Source organism: Haemaphysalis longicornis, unplaced genomic scaffold (genome assembly GCF_048455015.1).
Source record: "Haemaphysalis longicornis isolate Haplotype H1 unplaced genomic scaffold, Haemaphysalis longicornis Haplotype H1 scaffold_7, whole genome shotgun sequence".
Lineage (NCBI taxonomy): Eukaryota > Metazoa > Arthropoda > Arachnida > Ixodida > Ixodidae > Haemaphysalis > Haemaphysalis longicornis.
Window position 1 is genome coordinate 1256686 of NW_027526422.1, and position 20103 is coordinate 1276788.

The window sequence follows — 20103 nt, forward strand, 5'->3', positions numbered from 1 at the left end:
CGTCATCTTGGCAGGACTGTTAGGCAAGGTCTGTCATGTGTATCTCGATGACATTATGGTGTACAGCAGCTCATTTGAGGACCACCTGACCAACCTGCGGAACGTATTCCAGAGAATACAGGCGGCGGGCCTCAAACTCAAACCTTCCAAATGCCAGTTCCTTAGCCCCGAAGTCAAATACCTGGGACATATTGTATCATCAGAAGGCGTGTCTCCCGACCCGGAAAAAGTTCAGTGCGTGCGTGACTTCCCCGAGCCAAAGACAAAGACCGAGGTGCGGCAATTCCTGGGCCTTTTGTCCTACTATCGGTGACACATTCGCAACTTCGCAGCGCAGGCTCGTCCGCTGACACAACTTACCACCAAGAAACCGTTCCGCTGGGGCGAAGTAGAGCAGACGGCCTTCTCTTCTTTGAAAATGAAGTTGACGGAAGCTCCAGTGTTAAGGTTCCCCGATTTCAGTAGACCATTCACGCTCGCGACAGACGCGTCGAAGGTGGTTGTAGGAGCGGTGCTGTCACAGAAGTTTTAGGGGAAGGAACATCCGATAGCATACGCGAGTCGCCAGTTAAGCTCCGCGGAGCAGAAGTATGGAGCCACGGAACAGGAATGCCTTGCCGTAGTTTGGGCCGCCCGTCATTTCCGGTGTTTTCTCTACGGGCGGCACTTCTGCATTGTCACTGACTGCCAGCCCTTAAAATTGGCTGATGAGCGCACGTGACCCGAACTCGAGGCTAGCGAGATGGAACCTACTCTTGCAGGAGTACTACTTCGAAGCCATTCACAGGGCAGGGACAGCGAATCAGAACGCCGATACATTGATTAGGGCAGCAGTCCGGGTAGTCGAGGGTTTCGCGCCGGTAGTTGAAGAGGTCCGTATAAAGCGGGAACAGGACGACCCGCACCTGCAGCCCATACTCAGGTCACTTCAGGCCGGCGGTCGTGATACACAGTACTGTGTCGATGACAGAGGACTACTCTGGTTCAGAGACAAACCAGACGATACTAAAGGGCGTCTGGTGGTACCGGCCTCCATGAGAGGCGAGCTGTTGCAACTTCACGATGCTCCGTACGCGGGTCACCAAGGGGTTCGTAAGACGCGTCAAAGATTAGCAGGGCGTTGTGGAGTATTGTCGCAAATGCCTCTCCTGTGCCGTTCACAAAACCCCCAAGAATCAGAAGCATGCTCCTTTACAGGTGTTTGAGAGGCTTAGCACCCCATTTCAGCGCACGGCGATGGACATAGTGGGTCCACTGCCGGCTACATCAGCGGGGAGCAAGTACGCATTGGTCTTCGTGGACCATTTGAGCCGCTACGCGGAAGCTGTTCCTTAAGTTGACCAGAAAGCAGAAACGGTTGCGAGAGCATTTGTAGAAAAGGTAGTACTGCGACACGGTGTGCCTGAACAGCTGCTGAGCGATCAGGGTACAAACTTTGTCTCCCGGGTCATGAAAGAGGTCTACGATCTCTTAGGTATAAAGAAGCTACAAACGACCGCGTATCATCCTGAATGTAACGGCGCCGTAGAAAGGCTGAAACAAACGTTGGTGGGCATGTTGTTTCATTTTGTCGCTCATGACCAACGAGATTGGGATCAGTGGCTTCCTATCGCGATGTTCGCTTACAACACTGCGGTTCATGAAGGCACCAACGAAACCCCCTTTTTCCTCCTCCACGGGTGCGATGCAACGACGCCGAGCGTCGACGATGGGGCGGCTAAGGTTCATTACAACACCATGGAAGACTACCGCGCGGAACTGGCTCGACGCCTCTTGATATCACACTGGCTGGCGGCCGAGGCTCTCATCAAAACAGCAGAAAAGAGAAAGGCGCACTCTGGCCTAAAAGACCAACCCAGCTCTTTCGAGGTAGGCGACAGAGTTTTCGTGAAGGTAGAATTCCGGACACCCGGACTGACCAAAAAACTTTTGCCGAAATGGAACGGTCCGTTCCGCGTGGACTAGAAGCTCTCTGACGTCACGTGCAGAATCCGTGGGATCCAAACGAACGAGGAGAAAATTGTGAATGTAAACAAACTCAAAATTGCTGTGTGTGAAACCGGAAATGAGGAACAGCCGGTAACGGTGGCTGACAGAGACAGGCCACGACCCCCGTCCCCTGAATGCAGTAGCCCAACGGTGAGCCCGTTCGGACATGCCGCCCGAAGCTGCAATCGATGAAATTATTCAGAATTCCATCCAATCGTTCCTTCCAGCCGCGGGAGGCGGCCGCCCTCAGCCATTGCTCGATCATGCCTTGCGAAGCAGGGGTGCTAAAGCGTACCCTCCCTAACACGCGATGGTGGGTGATGCTTCTCGGGCGAAATTCCGAGCTTCCGCAACCCGTACTTTTTGTTTAATTTTTTTTTGTACTTGTACAGTTGAAGTGTCGCGCGACGATCGCTAGGGTCAAGTTTATAGAGGCGACAATGCGCCTTGTTATGTGCTTTAGTTGTGCCTCTTCCCCTGTGTCTTTATTGCCCAACCTGCAAACTGTGCCTGCTCCACGACTGGACTTTGCGGTTCGCATAATGTGTATGCCTACGCAGGTGTGATTGAAGACTTGCTGTGGCAAAACTCTTCTCCTAGAGTGGGCGGATGTGATAGTCGTGTGTGTGCCCCGGCTACTCCGAACCAGATGGAGGAACTTCGACCGCAGGAAGTTTTCCCGTGGGAACGCGCGGCCGCTTCGCTAAGGACATATGGTTCCGTTTTGCCTCGGGGCGAGCCAGGCTTCCCTCTTGCTCGACGCGCCCTTGGCGGGTGCAGACAGCCGCGTCGACCACCGCCGCTTGAAGCCGGCCCTTCTCCCCCTTTTCCCCGCCGCTGCTCGGACGTAGGAGGAGGAGGAGATAAAGAGGAGCGAACGGAGAGGACCAGGCCAGATTTCGGGCGACGGTCTTGCTACCCGGACGCAGTCGTAGGAGCAATCCGAAAGCGCGTCCCTCCCAAGAGCCCGCACGCTGCCAGCGTTTTCTGCCCCGGTCCAGTTCTAGAGCCCGCCGAGCTACCGGTCCTACCCGGCCTCCCCTTCCTGACCGCGGCCTGCAGCCCACCGAGCTCGCCGAACTACCCGTCCGGCACCGCCTCCCGTTCCGGCCCTCGGGTTCACCGCGCAGACCTTCCGAGCCACCGGCCCCGCACTGCCTCCATCTCCGGGCCCCGAGACCCACTTGGCCCGTCGGCGTCCCGTCGACGATTGACAACCCCTACAACCCGAACGATCCCGTTGAACCTGGTGAGGAAGCCGGCACTACTGAGGCACCCCATTAAACTAATTGTTAATGTTTTGCGCCCGCCTCAGTGTGTCTCATTTCCTCCAAGCTCTGAGTGGACCCACCTTAATATAAGTTGTGACGAACCAATTAACGAGCGTCACACCTGCACAATCTTCAGCTCGAGCTGCTCGATCGCCGCGACGGTTGCCGCCGTTCGCTTCTCTATTTCCCCAGTTGATAGGACCCTCGCCATTGTGAAATCTTTACGCAACCCAACTTAGCAATCACTACCCTGAGTTAGCGTAACGCGACTCCCCTGCAGCAATTTCGGACAGCAGTGGTCGCACCAAGGAGAAGGATAAATGGGACTCCGCTTGTCGCCGCTATCCGCACGCTGTTCGGGGTGGGGGCGAGGGAAGGGCGCTGCGCCGACCTCGACGCTTGGTTTGGAGTCGCGCTCCCGGAGCCTCGCACCAAGCTTTCGCTCCGTTCGAGGGTGCGCTCGAGGGTGCGCTCCGTTCGAGGGCGCCCGAACGCCCGCCGTCGCTGGATCCGGGTGTTGCCTCAGAGTGAAGCTCTCTCCCGGTCCCGAAATCGCCTCGTTGGTGTGGAGCGTCGCTCCCTGGGGTCTCTCACCAAGATGTCGCCCCAGTCTTCGAACTTCAGCTCGGACTCTCGAACGCCTGCGTCCCTGACGCCCGGTGCTGTGTAGAGAATGCAGCTCTCTCCCGATCTCGATCGAGGTCGTCCTTGCCGCTGCAGCCTGGAGGTTATGCTTTCCGGGCTCTCTCACCAAGATGTCATTGCGTACTCTGGCCTGGTGTCGCCGCTTCAGCGGGGTCTCTCACCAAGATGTCGCCCCAGCCTTGGAGTATCCGCCCCGTCGTCGCCGAAAGCCATGTTGACCGATCCTGGTCCCGGCACAGTTAAATTCAGCAGAGGATGATGATGAAGAGCATGAATGTGACCCGCATCGGTGGACCGGTCGGCTGATGATCGAAGAGATGATCGTTGAAACGATGACTCGCTGGTCGGCGGCACGTTGCAAGCGATCAGCTAATGCAAGCAATGGTAAAATATACGATATGTACACTATGTTTACCCTACGTATTTACAACTCTCAAGGCTCGTGATCGCATACAAGAGGTCGGGCAAGGCCCGCGTCGAGCGCGGCTCCCATCTCTCCTCTCACCCCTCGTGCCCAAGTCATCTCGGCTGGCGCGAAACCAAACACAATACAGGTAAACACGCAATACCCAACCAACGATACCTAGTTGTTAGCGGTTTAATTAATTAAGTGGGTGGCGCGAACTTAACACGCCCTTTCAGTGATTGGCTGAGAAGGCGTGACGTGATGTAAACAGTTGGCGGTAACGTTTACGTCACACATTGGCAAGTTCTGCCTGCGTAAAAGTGACGTGTTGTTATGTAACAGCTTGAACATGGCGGCTGTTGTCGCCGTGAAATAGGGCACAAAATATCACCGACCTTCAGCGCCGTGATATCCCCGTGATTTGTAGCAGGCGGAGTTTCGCATGACGCGCGGTTTACAGCTGTTTCTACCGAAAGAAATAATAGTTTTGACTGTTCCAAGTAAGCGATCATGGAGCATGCAATTAATGTGCCATATTTTGTTTTTATGCTTCGAAATAAAATAAAAATTATTTGTTTGGCGTATTAGCAACATAGAAGGCAGTACAAGCCTCTTCTTGACAAAGAGAATCGAATGCATGGAAGGAAGGAAGAAGAAAGGACGGAAAGGCCGGGAGGTTAACCAGGTGTAGAGCCCGGTTTGCTACCCTGCACTGGGGCAGTGGGGTTCAGGGAATAAAAGAGAGGGCGGGAGAAGAGGAAGAGATAGGAGTGGGAAGGCGCGCACTCAAGTCCCGTTTCGGGCGCTGTATAGCCTTTCGTGCCAGTCCGTTTCGCTCAGGAAACGTTAAAGGGCTTTCGTCGCCTTCTGTGAGGTCGACGGTAAAGACCGATGACTTAGGATCGTTTCTACTGTAAATGGTCGATTGTCCAAGCGGCTGAGCGCGGTGGCAAGCACGCTTCTCTCCGACGAGTTTTCGGGACAGTGACACAGCACATGCTCTATAGTCTCTTCCGCCCCACAGGTGTCACAGTGGGCGCTGCTGGCTATCCCGATGAGGAAGGAGTACAGCCGGCCATGACCTAATATTCCAGCGGCTTCCAGGTCACTGCGGAGTCATCGGTAACATGTTGGCGGATGCAGCTGCCCGTGCAGGCCATGCGAGCGACCGCACCATCCTGCTTCCGCTTTCGAGGACCGATGCCGCCAGGACGCTTCGCTCCCTTGTACGCAGGATTACCGTGCAGCAATGGAAAACACCGGTTTTTCGAATCCCCGTCTGTACACTCAAGATCCTCTTCTTCAGCGCCGTATTCCGTATGAGCCGTCTGGACCCCAGTCGACTTTACTTTGGGGACTGTGGTTGGGAGTGGCCTTCACGAATGCATGGAATTTGTTCACACTCCTTCTAGTAAGCTGGTGGGTCACATGATGGAGCTCAAGAGAAAAATAACAAAGAAAACTGACTGTTTTATTCATTACCGCGCTGGTTGAGTTCGAACTTGACGATTGAGCGAATCTGCGGCATTGGTAGGCTCCGCGGTTATCAGGCGTAGCGCTTCGCTGCCCTTACCACATCATACAACCGATGGCCATGGCCGTCTGTTTCTGTGATCACGCCATTAACTTGTAACAGTACAGCAGACCACAGCGTGGAGGCGGTAGCGGCCAAGAAGGTGACAATGCAACAAGCTTGCATTGAAGCAGAGAGTTCAAATGTGTTACTGAAAGCGCTTGAAAGAATAAATACATAGGGTGAAAAAAATTGCCTTGTCTTCTTTAGCTCAACATCCGTATTTCGCTCACTTGCTTGATCGCTTCGTGGTGTTGACGCCAATTTGAACCTGAACAAACGTGTTTCCCTTGTCAGCCTCAGCTGCCGTCCTAATTTTTATAATACATGCCAGCTGTTTGTATGTCTTTTATGTACAATATTCGATACCTTGATTGTGATCTTTATGAATGAAGCATCCAATTACACTACATGTCGTCATAGCAATACGCGCATCACGTCACTGATTGCTTACGCTGTGCTTACGCAATAAACATGGCGAATTCACTGTTAATGTATGCAGTCGAGAATAGGGGCATTTATGTCTGTTAAGGGCCAGTTTGTTAGTGACGAAACGTCTTATAATCAATCAATCAATCAATCAATCAATCAATCAATCAATCAATCAATCAATCAATCAATCAATCAACCTTTATTTTCGGTGCTCAGGAACAACCCTAGGGTCTTGGTACTGCTACACCATGTACAAAGCATTCATAAAAACAAACTAAAATCAAGACGACACAACATACGAAACCGTATGTATGACAGAAACAATAAAGTAAAAATAGTTACAGAAATCTCAGAAAGCAAAACCGCAAAAAAACAGGATGCCTAGTGTTGCAAGCCATGACACTCGGAAAGCGAAACGTTAAAGCACGTGAAAAATAGGAAATATTCAAGCTTATACTCAATGAACATGACAGAGATAGATTATCCGCATAAAATGAAGGTTTTGTAACAAAATGTTAGAAAGTTTCAAAATGAAAAAAAAAAGTTCAGCGTTACAAGCAGTGACACTCAAACCTAAAGAAATTCAAGCAACACAAAACCAGGAAAAGTGAAAAAACAAACAAGTAAGAACATGATTTGCATAAAACAAATAAGGCACATAAATTTGGAATGACATAAAGGCACTAAGCTGCAGTAGTTTTCAAGTCGTTAGAGAACAAAGAAGAAGAGCTCTGGAATATAGCAAGGTGATCGGAATATTCATTATATGCACATTGTATTCTGCAGATGGACGAGCGTCGTCTACTTAAAGCATCTGCTCTGAAAGTTCGAAATGTTCGGAAAAGTTTGTTCGGCAAGTTGCATTGATAAGTGCAATCAAGTCGTCACAGAAAATATCACCATGAAGAAGTTTATAAAGAAGGATAATATCAGCTCGCATTCGTCGACACCAAAGGGAAGGAATACTTTTCAGAAAAGACGCGCTGCCGTGTTTTCGTCTTCTTGCACATTAGGGAAACGGTGCTTAAAGATAGAACGGAACCTATTTTGAAACTTTTCGATACGGTCACTATTGTACTTGCAAGTTCCATTCTAAACAACAGAACCGTACCCGTAATAGGTAAGCAGAGAGCCGAATACAACTTTAAGAAAGGAAAAGGACCTTTAAACTCTCTAGAATACGTGCAAACAGCACCCACACATCAAACCCACACAGCACCCACACATCAATTTGTGTAACGTGGGAAGAGAAAGTCGGAGAAGAATCAAATAGTACTCCCAAGTCACGAATTTCGGTCACCCTCGGCAGTGCAGTGCTTGCAATTCTATAAGAGTATTGCAGCTGTTGAGTGTGTCTACTATAGGAGACAACTTTAGTTTTTGAAGGGTTCAAAATAAGGTCGTTTTTGGTGCACCAACGATGGGGTAATAAAAATTACAGTCCTGAACATTACACACATCTCTAAAGATCTTCATATCATCAGCATACAACAAAAAAGAAGAATTGTGAATGGCAGAAGCAACATCGTTACTGAAAAGGGAAAAAAGAAGGGAACCAGAACGGAGCTCCTGGGTACACCACTGGTTGTTTTGTACCTAAATGATGTTTAACACTTACAGAGCAATATCGCTCCTGGAGATAGCAACATATAAGACCCACCAAAGAAGCGTGGAAATCTAACAGGATGAACTTGGCAAGCAATAACGAGTGTTTGACTACATCAAAGGCCTTGCTCATGTCACGGTAGAAGCCCGCTTGATGCTATCTACTAACGATTGCTGGGATAGCCTGCTCCATGAAGCACGCGAGGTTTGTGGAAGTTGAACGACCACGCATAAAGCCACGTTGGTCAGGAATGAGGGCGTGTTTAAGTGAGAAAGACAAGACCGTATGAAGAGATAACTCGAATATTTTAGAGACACAAAAAAGGAGTGAGACTGGCCTATAGTTTATGGTGTCAGTTTTTGGGCCTGACTTGCAAACAGGGAATACACGAGAGATTTTCCATGAGCGAGGGAACGTTCCAGACCGGAGACAGTTATTCAATATTGAAGTGAACACAGGAATGAATATATTTTCATGTTTAGAACGGCAGCAGGAATACCATCTGGTCCCCAAGAAAGCGAGGGCTGGTCCGCTGGTCCGCACGATGTTCTTATCCAGTTGGAAACAACCGCAGTTACGGCACTGGTGACAAGGGACGCTGCCGTCATCACGACCACCGCTAAGCCCAAAGAAAACTCCTGCAAACAAATAAAAGAATTTACTGCACCGCCAGGAATCGAACCTTGAACTAACAGAGTAACAAAGCAAGAGCCCGTAGTCTTACCGATTTAGCTACCAGCCCTTTTTTTTCTTTATTGCCTGTCTTCGGTATACACAATAAGAACAAAAAAAAAGGATTACAAAGCGCGAAAAGACAGCAGCGCGCCACTTGCTAGTGCGCGCTTGTTAAAAAGGCCGAAGCCATGCCACACTTTCCAACACATTTAACCAGTCAGGTGGAGATGGTTGGGCTTTATACACTTCTAAGATCTCCCGTACACTCTGGCAGAACAACTCTCTGCTCGGTTTCACATCTACATCATTATGGCGAACTGCCATTCGAGCTTTCTATATACTATGCAGGGCCAGCAACATCAAAAGATCATACGGGACGCCGCCGTAGTTTTCAACGGCCAAGAACCTGATTCCATGGCTATCCAACGGGAAATCCTTTTTTAGTGTTCTCTGCAAAACGTCCCACAGGAACACCCCGTCCCAACAGTCTATGAATGCGTGCTCTACTGTTTCTGGCTTTTTACAAACCAAGCAGTCAGGCCCCCAAGGAACAAACAAACCTTTTTCAATCATCCAAGTTTTAACAGGTAATACTTAGCTACGAGCCCACGCGGAGACGGGGAAGACGAGTGGTGCACTGACCAAGCACATCTACGGGTTTAACCCCTGCATTCTCGCTAAATGCCACGCGATAGCGATTAAACAAAGCTCACACCAACCCATGGCATCTCACTTCTAGTACGCCAATGGGCCTGTGGCTTCCAGTTTTCGCGTAAAAAATCTCAGTTCCTTGTTGTCCGCCCTCACGCCAGATGCTACCCCAAGAAACACGTTCAAATACTTCTTGATGGCGAGGCCATCACTCCAAGCCCCAGCATCAAAATCCTGGGCCTACATCTTCAGGCCAACACCAAAAGAAACGTATCCTTGCAGTGTCTCAAACACAACATCAATAAATCATACACATGATCGGGCGAGTTGCCACCAAGAAGCGACAGCTCAAGGAATCCGATAGCTTTCGATTAGTTCACGCTTTCGCCCTCTCCAGAATCACTTACGTCAACCCCCTGTCTTCTTCTCGGCAAGGAGGACATAAATATGCTTTCTATAATGATTAGAAACGCAGTTGAGCAAGCCATTGATCTTGCCATGAGTGCGCCCAGAGAGACTGCTTAGCACGGGGCTCTAAAAAGCTGAGAGAGGGTCATCTTTCTATCCAGAACCTCCGAATGAGCAGAACTGCGACGGGTTGCCGAATCTTTCACCAGATTGGCTGGGCAGCACAGAATATCACTCCGCTTAATGTACTCCTGGGCTTTTGGCGACAAGAAATAAATATGCTCCCTTTGCATAGAAATATGAACCCCTCAACGACGACGGTCGCCGACAAGCACGGGCTCAAACGCTCAACACCACCCTCGGTGGGGATCATGCAGTTATCTACACAGATGCCTGCAAACATCGAGGGCAGCAGTACGTCATCATCGTGGCTACCTCCAGAACCAACCTCCTTGCTTATGCCTCACTCAAGACCGAAGAAATGATGGCAGCAGAGAAGGCAGCCATCGCCTCGTCTCAACCAGGGGTTCGTAAAGTAGTCACCAATTCCCAACAAGCCTACCGGAACTACCTGTCGGGTTTGGTGTCCCGACCTTCTCTGCGTGTGTTAAAAAACCACTCCCCAAATGGTTCCATTCAGCACATCTGGACACCCGCTCACGCTTCCATGAGGGCAATGAATACGCTCACCAAGCCTGCACTTTCACCCCCGGTGCTATGGAGCTGCACGAGGACAGTCACCTGCGTATCTCGTTCAGGGACATAACCCAGAATTATCGCCTTCTGAGGTAGACCCTACCTTCGCCATACCCTGACCTTTCCATAGAACAGCAAAATACCCTACGGCTCATACAATCCGGCTCCTTCCCACACCGGACGCGTGTTCACTTAATGCACCCGAATCGCTACGACGCTGCATGTAAATTTTGCTCATAAGTAGGAGCACTCTACCACATAATCGGGGTGTGCTACTTTAGCCCTGAGCACCCTCCTCTCCTTGTGTCAACTACCTAACAAGAACAATGGTAGATGCTGCTGCCCAGCCCCTCTCTACCTACCCAGCTTCAGCTGGTGGACAGGGCACAGGCGGCGCGGACTGAGAATGGGCTACAGTGAAGAAGGAACCACTCCCCTGGGCCGCACTCCGGGCCGTTCAGAAATCTGAATAGAAGTATCTCCTCTGCCTCCAGCTCCTCCTGCTGCTCCTCCTGCACCGTCTCTGCCACTGATCTCATCGCCTCCGTCCGCGACGGCAGAGACGGAGAAGTGAGATCGTCTGACACCGGGTTTGAGCTCTTATTTTATAAAAAAGTTTACACTTATTTGCTACACCAATACAACTCAACCAGCCACCGTTCATGCCTGATGCAATAATTTAACCTGAGGAAGAATATCTCTTTTAAGTAATACAGGGTGTGGTTAAGTACATTTCACTTCTCTCTGGTTTCACGATTTGTAGAGCGACGTGGGTGATTTTATGTGATGTCGCATGGGTAATCGTTGTTGGTGCCGTTTCCAGCTTTGCTTTCCAACCACATTCACCGAGCGGATTGGCGCCAATTTTTTTTTTTATGCGTCGCATTCATTGCCGAGGATCCCACAAGCCAGGACCGTGTGACACCATGCGTATCCACAAATATGCCTAATTGGCAGAAGTAACGCATTTAATCGTTATAACCGCTAATAAAAAAATACATCTCATACATCTTCTCCCTCCTCTCCCCCAAAAAAGGAACACTGAACAAGAAAAGCCCTGAAAAGAACATCGAAAATACGAACAAAGCGATTGCGAAAAGAATCCAACCATGTAACGTCCTATATTTCCACAAAAAAGCATAAAATGGCGGAAGTTAAATGTAAACGATGATATTTCGTCTAATGAAATTTTGAAAAACTAAAGAAAGATAAAAATAGAAAAAGGAAACAAATTTGAAAAACATTTGACGAAATTGAAAATATGCATCCTATACATTTCGCCCAAAAAATGCACACTGAATCAAAAGAATGCGCGCCAATCCACCCTATGACGGTGGTTGGAAAGCGAAGCTGCAAACAACACTTACAACAATTACCCTTGCGACGTCACTTGAATTCGCACACGTGGCTCCACAAAGAATGAAACCAGAGACCGGTGGAATGCACATAACCACACCACTTATTACTTCAAAGAGGTATCCTTTGCTAAGGTCAAATGAATGCATGATTCATGAACGGTAGTTGGTTGAGTTGTAATGCTGAAGCACATGTGTGGAAACTCATTTTTATAAAATAAAAGGAAGACCGAACTCGGTGTTGGACGATCTCACTTCTCCTCCGTCTCTGTCGCCGCCGACGCAGGCGACGAGATCTGCGGCAAAGACGGTGGAGAAGGGCGATGCCTTGCGTTGGTGTATCTTCTTTTTATAACTCCTTTTTTGTAACTTCTAGCGCATGCGCAAGGCGCACACACGGCCGATACACGCACCGTGGGCGGAACGCACAGCGGCGTAAGAGGTCGCGTGACGTTATCACGGGGCACTCAGTGAGAACGCAGAGAACGCAGAGAACACAGATGTGCTTGCTCAGTGCACCGTCTGTGTCTCCCGCCTCCGCGTGGGCTCGTAGCTCAAGCGGTAAAACAACGGACTTTCACTCCGTTTCTCTATTCGTTCCCGATTCGATTCCTGGCTGGGCGAGTAGCTTCCTTTATGTGTTCGCGGGAGTTTTTGGTTGACAACAACGGTACCGACAGAACCCTTGGGGTGTAGAGGCAAAAAACTTTGCTTTATTAAAAGGGCCTGCAAAGAACGACGGAAATACGAATAGAAAATCCCGAAAACCGACGAACCTTATCGGTATCGGTAGCTGAGAGATAGCTCTTATCGGTAGCTGAGAGTAACCTCAAGAATTTAGAACATTAGAGCAGGGGAAGGGCAGGTCACAGGAGGGTGAAAGGAGGAAAGTAGCAGTAATTTCATATCTGCACATTACGTCTCATCGTCTCAAAAAGATTGCCAATCGTATGAACGTAAAGGTTGTTTACTCTGCACCTAACAAATTGAAAAAAAATTGCAAGTTGACTGACCCCTTCCGTAAAGCACCGGTTGGGTGTGTAAAAGGACATAGGAAGCATTGTGTTAAGTGCGCAGTCGGTGTGGTGTATGATGTTCCCTTTTCGTGTGGGGAGCGGTGTATAGGCCAAACTGGCCGATGTCTTCACGACCGGTTAGGCGAACACAGACGGAATGTCAGCAAATACAGGGATGGCCATTTGTCTGTTCACTGCCACGACTGCGGCTGCGTGCCACGGTTTGAACAATGTGTGATACGTTCAAAACATAAGGAACAGAATGTAAGAGAAATAGTAGAGGCAGATTTGATTAGTAAAGCGGGGTTGTCCTGTGTGAGCGTGCCGTCACTGAGTTTTCCAGATAAAGAGGCAACTTTTCTGCGCATGGCTGCAACACGTCAGCATTGGCGGTGAGAGTGGGAAGTGATTGTGGGTAGGCTGGGGATACATATATGAACGTGTGTGTGAAATAAAATTAGTTGGAGGTTAGCGCTGTGTTGTGTGTTCTCCCTCTGTCCTCGTTCTTTTTTGCGCTATGAATTCGTCCAGACGACCAACCGGGCTCTCCGCATTGCATCTGCGGAAAACTGTTGACAAATTAAAGGCCCTTAATTGCTGTAATGGTGTAAATTACATTTCCAAAAGAAAACTTAAAAACAATCCAATACCCCTCGTATGTGGCTACCCACAATCAAATCTGGCGGTAAAGAACTCACACTTTGGACACGCGGCACAAGAAAGCTACGCATTAGTAGACAATTCTCCGAATTTTTGCAGATATTTTTGTGAGGATTTATTATCAATAATTCCTTATTTAAAAAAATGTCGTTGATACCTCTTCCGTAGCAATCGGTAAAACACGAAAGTGAGATGCGCCTTCACAGGATTAGTTGAATGTTTATTCTGCATCGATATGAACTTGCACATCGCTATTTATATTTCGTGGGTATGGCACCGCCAGACTTACCAGCATTAGACACTGGATTGTACGCGCCGGAGCACTGCGTAAACCCGAATGAAACCACACTCGCTCGTGCAAACCATGCGAACGAAACCGAACGGGTTGCCAGCGAATCGCTTGGTGAACTCACGGTCCGCTGCAGCGAAAGAGCATGATTTGCGGGGCTGTCTTGTGGGTGTGCTTGGCGAGAGACAACCTGCTGGCGCGTCGCTTTCGCAAATGCGCGACCACTGCGTTTCTGTTTCGTGGAGTGTACGGCGGACAGTTGCGTTGCGACGAGCTCAGCTGGCGCCAGCTGTCGGCGCTCATCCGCATCGTGATGCACTACTTCGCTTCACCTCGCTTAGACGGCAGCACCATCGAAATAGAGGAGGTGATAGGAAAGATATATGGCGCGTTCATACGGCTGTCTGCGCTTGAGCTCGTAGCGGAGTTGGTAAAGCGCCTGGCGCCTCCCGTTGCGGCGACGGAGCACCCGGCCCGAATCCGGGCGCAGCCACGTTATTCTGGCGATGTCGTTTCTGTGACGGATATGACGTCAGTTAGGTCTTCGTGGATCTCGGCATAAAACACTTTCGTGGTAAAATAAAAAAGTGACATTATTTGTTTTGCTGGGCCTGTTTTTTTGTCTCCTAATCAGGAGGAACTTGTAATTTTTGGTGTTCTGCATCCGTGCGCATTGCCTTCGGGCGATAACGCAATGCACATAACGAGTTGTAAACAGTGCGTTGCCGAAAGGAACACTAGCACTCAATTTCGCGCTGCCTCGAAAACATTGTGGAGGGAGGGGGTATTGAACCCTCCCCTCCCTACCTGGCGGGCCGGGCGATAAAATGACAGGCAGTAATACAGGCAGACGGAGAAAGGGAAACGTTCCCGCATAGGTAGCCCAAGGGAGGACAGGGTTTCAGAAGCTGCATTGTTCCCTTTTGGCACGCAGGATTACCGCAACGCGTCCAGCGCAGAGGAAGCCCCTGGGTGTGGCCAGCTGCTGTTCGGGCTGACCAGCTACCAGGTGGCCGGGTTGGACCAGTGCCCCGACATTGTGGCCGCCGCAGTGCCGGTGCTCTTCACGGCGGCGCTCGTCGCCAGACCCAAGGTGCGCTTCTCCTCCCTGCCGGGCTCGGAGCCGCCACGAATGCGCACTCACATACTACCGATGCATTCATCAAAGGAACGAAAGGGGACCATGAAATCTCATTTATGGTACATGGATGCCCAAAGTTCACCTAGCACACCCTATGACGTCTAGAATGCCAGAGCAGTAGTGTGCGATTGCTAAGCAGCTATTTGAGTATCTCGGGCGCTGCCGCCAAAGCACCTTGGATGCGTGGACGAAGACAGGAGGGGAAACGGCGCTTCGCAACCCGCGCGCTTGACGCCATAGGTTAATCCACAGGTCACGGGAGAAGAATCTGCGCAGCCGCCCTGTTGACACGTCGGAATGAGTTGTGGCCCTCTCCTAGGACGCGCGTCGTAGTTTCGTGCCATCACCTGGTCGGTCTGGGCCGTTATTCTTTGTGACGGTACGTGGCATGAGTGTGAAGCTTGGAGCTTGGCAGCACGCGGAGATTGTGGAGAAAAACTGGCTCTGGAGGAAGCGCTGCCAGCGCCTGCCCCACATTCCTTCTGCCATAATCGACCGACTCGTGCGAGGGGTGGCCATCCTTCCCCCCATGCGCCTTTTAGAGCTTTTCTTTCACCGCAGAGCTTCGTCCAGCCCTGGCCCTGAAATCACGTGCCCTTTCACAATCAACGCCGTCATTGCCCCTTTGCACCTCCTCCTCTCCGTTTCTGTTAGTGACAATCTTGACTAATCTTGGCCCTTGTCACGCCTGCCTGTGCGGCCTAACGTGGAGCAGCGCTAGCGTTCGACTCTACGCCACGCCACGCAACGCCAAACACAATGTACTAAACCTGCGGGTACCGGTCCAAGGCGTCAGAGCTCGAAGCGTAACCGTAGCTTTGGCCCCGTTCCAACCGAGGACATTTCGCGGTAGCGCCCGTACAGTTGAATTGCCCTATACTGCAATTAATCTTAAGGTGCTCGGCATAGGGTTCTGAGTAGTCCAGCGAGCCAGGCTGTGACACGCCAAGATTTACCGCGACAAGCACCGCCGGATGGGATGCAGGACCACGTGGTCATCTGAATTTTTCGGAGTTGACGAGAAGCAGCCGCATTTAATATTTAGAGCTGATTTATTTAAAGCAACTTTATTTAAAGCTTCAAATGTTCAGGTAGCCGAATTTGGGGTTCTGGAGGGGCGCGAAGTAGCCCACATAAGTGCGCTCCACAGGATGTGGGGCCCCTCAGGTGGTCGATGTGCAAGGCGAGGCCATAGGATGTGTGTGTGTGCGAAGTATGGCAGTCGTCTGGCTCGAGGACAAAGTCCAAAAGGCTCCACGTCAGGATAGGCGACACACACCTGTCATGTGGCATTCCTGGTCACGATGTGGTCGAGGTAATGATATTGTCGCGTACTATAAACACGCAGATGCTGAGCCGAGGTCCTTGAAGGAGACGACTTGGTCAGTACAAGCAGCCGGAGCCTTTTTAGTGGGATAGCTCAAGCGCACGGTTCCAAGCGCGAGCGCCAGAGCTCAGCTCTGAATGACAATGACGATAGAGCACGCGCACTCAACCACTTCTTCGTCCTCACAGTCGTCTCTTGGCGCCGATGAAACACGTGACATTTACCCCCCCTTCCAAAGGAAGCATCGTCCCGATGCTTGTGTGGACATACCGAGAACCGCCGAGGGTGTGTTATGTCTTTGAAAAATAAGGTTTCATGCGCACTACGTGCACTAAGTCCCGGTGCAAGCGACGCCGTCTCGTTGAAGTGCAGTCTTCGGGAACCACGGTGTAAGTGACGTCGCTAAGTTATTGCAGGACACGGTAGGGACCGAAGTAACGCTTTAGAAGTTTCTCCGACAGCCCTCGACGTCTTATTGGGGTCCACACCCATACACGGTCGCCAGGTTCGAAAGCGGCGTGCCTTTGGCGGGCGTTGTACCGGACAGAATCCTGCAGCTGCTGTTTTGTGATTCGGTGGTACGCTAGCTGCCGCGCTTCTTCGGCTTTCTGGATGAAACTCTGGACGTCCTCGTCGCCGTCGCCGTCATCGTGAGGCAGCATTGCATCAAGCATGGTTCCTGCCTCGCGTCCATGGACAAGTGCAAAACGGTGTCATGCGCGTTGTTTCTTGCCGGGCGGTATTATAAGCAAATGTCACATAAGGAAGAATTTCGTCCCATCATTTGTGTTCCACATCAACGTACATGCTCAGCATGTCAGCAAGGGTTTTGTTCAACCGCTCGGTCAGGCCGTTCGTTTACGGGTGGTAAGCGGTTGATTGCCGGTGGGAACTTATGGCGCGTACAAGGTCGGCATTAAACGCGGCTCCCCTGTCTGTAATAAGAATCGACGGGGCGCCGTGGCGCAGAACGATGTTTTCAATGAAAAACCGGGCCACGGAGTGTGCTGTGCAGCGCTGAAGCGCTTTCGTTTCTGCGTACCGCGTTAAATAGTCGGTGGCGACACTTATCCACTTGTTTCCTGCGTGAGATGTTGGAAAGGGTCCCAAGAAATCCATGCCTATCTGCTCAAATGGTCTTTTCGGTACTTGAACCGGCGGCAGTAATCCAGCTGGTCAGCCCTGCGGAGTCTTGCGTCGTTAGCATTCACGGCACGTCCGTATGTACTGCTTCACAGTGGCGGCAAGGTTCGGCCAGTAATAATTCTGTTTTATCCTGGACGTCATCCGAGCGTAACCCAGGTGGCCGGCCGCTGGGTCGTCGTGGCACGCCCGTAGTATTTAAGTTTGAAGACACGCGGGGGCAACTAGGAGGTAGTCCCTTCCGCAAGGAGCAAAGTTTCGCTTGTAAAGGATGTTGCGCAAGCAGAAGAACTTCAACCCGCGTGCGAAGGGCCTCGGAACGTTGCTATTCCGGCTTTGTAAAAAGTCTAAAAGGGGCCGCAACTCCTCGTCCTCCATCTGTTGCTGAGACAGGATGGTTGCGTCCAGCGCTCCGAGGAAGGCCGTGTCGTCATTATCATCTTCATTGTCGGCGTGCTCGACTGGCGCTCGTGAAAGGCAGTCAGCGTCAGAGTGTTGCTTTCCGGACTTATAAATCACCGTTAGGTCAACTCCTGAAGTCGGAGGCACCAGCGAGCTAAACGTCCCGTGGGGTTTTTAAATTCGCCATCCAACACAGGCAGTGGTGGTCGCTTACTACTTGGAAAGGGCTGCCGTAGAGGTAGGGGCGAAATTTCATGACCGCCCATACAACGGCCAGACATTCTTTTTCAGTTGCCGAATAGTTGGTCTCCGCCCGAGAAAGGTTTCGGCTTGCATACGCGACGACTCTGTCCGCACCGTCTTGCGACTGTACAAGTACAGCTCCAAGACCGACGTTACTAGCGTCTGCATGGACCTTGGTCGCAGCTTCGTCGTCAAAGTGGGCGAGTACCGGCGGCATTTGTAAGCGAAACCTGAGTTCTTCGAAGGCAACCTGGTGCTACCCAGTCCAATGGAAGGTGACATCATTACGGGTGAGGGCGGTTAACGGGGCCGCGATGTTTGAGAAGTTTTCTATAAATCTCCGGTAATAGGAACAAAGGCCTAGAAATCGTCGAACAGCCTTTTTGTCCGCAGGGGTCGGGAATTTGGTCACCGCTGCTATCTACTCAGGATCGGGTTTGACACCGGTGTGGCTGACAACATGGCCCAAGAAAAGTAGCTCCTGGTATCCAAAATGACATTTTTCCGCTTTCAGCGTGAGACCGGCCGATCGAACGGCGTGAAGAGCGGAAGATAGCCGTCGCAAATGTTCCTCAAATGTGGGTGCAAACAAGATGACATCGTCGAGATAAACAAAGCACGTCTGCCACTTCAAGTCTGATAAAACAGTGTCCATCATCCTTTGATATGTGGCAGGTGCGGAACACAGCCCAAAATGGAGAACCTTAAACTCATAAAGACCATCTGGTGTTATGAAGGCGGTCTTCTCGCGGTCGCGCTCATCAACCTCGATTTGCCAATACCCACTTTTCAAATCCATCGATGAAAAGTAACGGGCATGGCGAAGCCTGTCGAGGGAGTCATCGATCCGCGGCAGCGGGTACACGTCCTTTTTTGTGACTTGGTTCAGCTTCCTGTAATCTACGCAGAATCGCAATGTCCCGTCCTTCTTTCTTACCAAAACCACGGGGGACGCCCACGGACTCCGAGATGGCTGCATAACGTCGTCTCGCAACATCTGTTCCACTTGGCTTCGGATGGCGTCGCGCTCCTTGGTAGATACACGATACGGGTTTTGGCGAATAGGTCTCACAGCGTCGGCGGTAATGATGCGATGCTTCGTCAGTGGTGTTTGACGCACAGCAGACGATGATGAAAAACAGCCTTTGAAGCTCATTAGCAACTCACGAAGGGCTCGCTGCTCCGCGTGAGGTAAGCTCGAATTGATGCCAAGGATAGGATCGGGAGCGCCTTCGCCAGGTTCAGTGCCTTCTAATACAAAACAGTCATCGTTGCCAGCGATTTACTCGAAGTAAGCAACGGTGACACCCTTAGCGACGTGGCGGCGTTCCTTGCCAAACTTGGTCAGCAATAATTCGGCACGGCCCTCGGTGAGGTGCAGCACGCCTCGAGCAACTGCGATGTCGTGATTCAGCAATAGGGCGTCCATACGCTCGGTGATACCATCGACGGTACAGCGAATATCACACATCATAGAAACTATCCTGTAGGACCACGGCGGCACATTCACATCATCGTCGATAACACGCAACGGCGCTCGGCGTACTCCATGTTCTGGACGGCGATTGCTCGCGGCGAACTTAATGGAGCGCTCCCCAACGTCGATGACAGCGTTGTGCTTACTTAAGAAGTCCATTCCTAGAATTAAATCCTCGCAGCACTCGGGGAGGACGACAAAACTTGCAACGAACTCGGAGTCGGCGATACCAATCCTGGCGGTACATTTGCCCACAGGCGTCATCAGGTGACCACCAGCCGATCTAATCTGGAGCCCGAACCACGGTGTCTTTACGTTTCTTAGGCCATCAGCAAGTGTTTGGCTGATTACGGAGTAGTCCGCACCAGTGTCGACTAAAGCAGTCAATTGGTGCCCGTCTATGGAGATTGGTGCCCGTCAATTGGTGCCCGTCTATGGTCGCGTGTTCTGGTGGGGACGTTGCGTGTTCGGTCGACGAGGTCATCGTTTGTCGTATCGGCGAGGTCGTGTCTTCGGTCGACGGCGTAGTTGGTTCTCGAAGGTCTTGCAAAGGCCTGTCGGTAGCAACCTTGCCTCCTGAGGTTGCGGCGGTTAGTTTCCCCGGCCACGGCAAGGGGATCTTCCACGCGGCGGTCGTCGGGGGTCTCGACGGTCAGGTGACGAGCCGCTAGACGGTGACTGTGAACGTCGGAGGATCG

The 20103-nt window shown here is 51.0% G+C and overlaps 1 protein-coding gene across 1 annotated transcript in view; it reads left to right on the forward strand.

Moving 5' to 3' along the window:
* LOC144147427 (high affinity cationic amino acid transporter 1-like) overlaps positions 1-20103 on the forward strand; it is a 942196-nt gene that overhangs the window by 712506 nt on the left and 209587 nt on the right. Inside the window, exon 4 of the mRNA XM_077679558.1 lies at positions 14607-14765. Within this exon, the coding sequence (XP_077535684.1) occupies positions 14607-14765 (159 nt within the window). The remainder of the gene's footprint in view (positions 1-14606; positions 14766-20103) is intronic.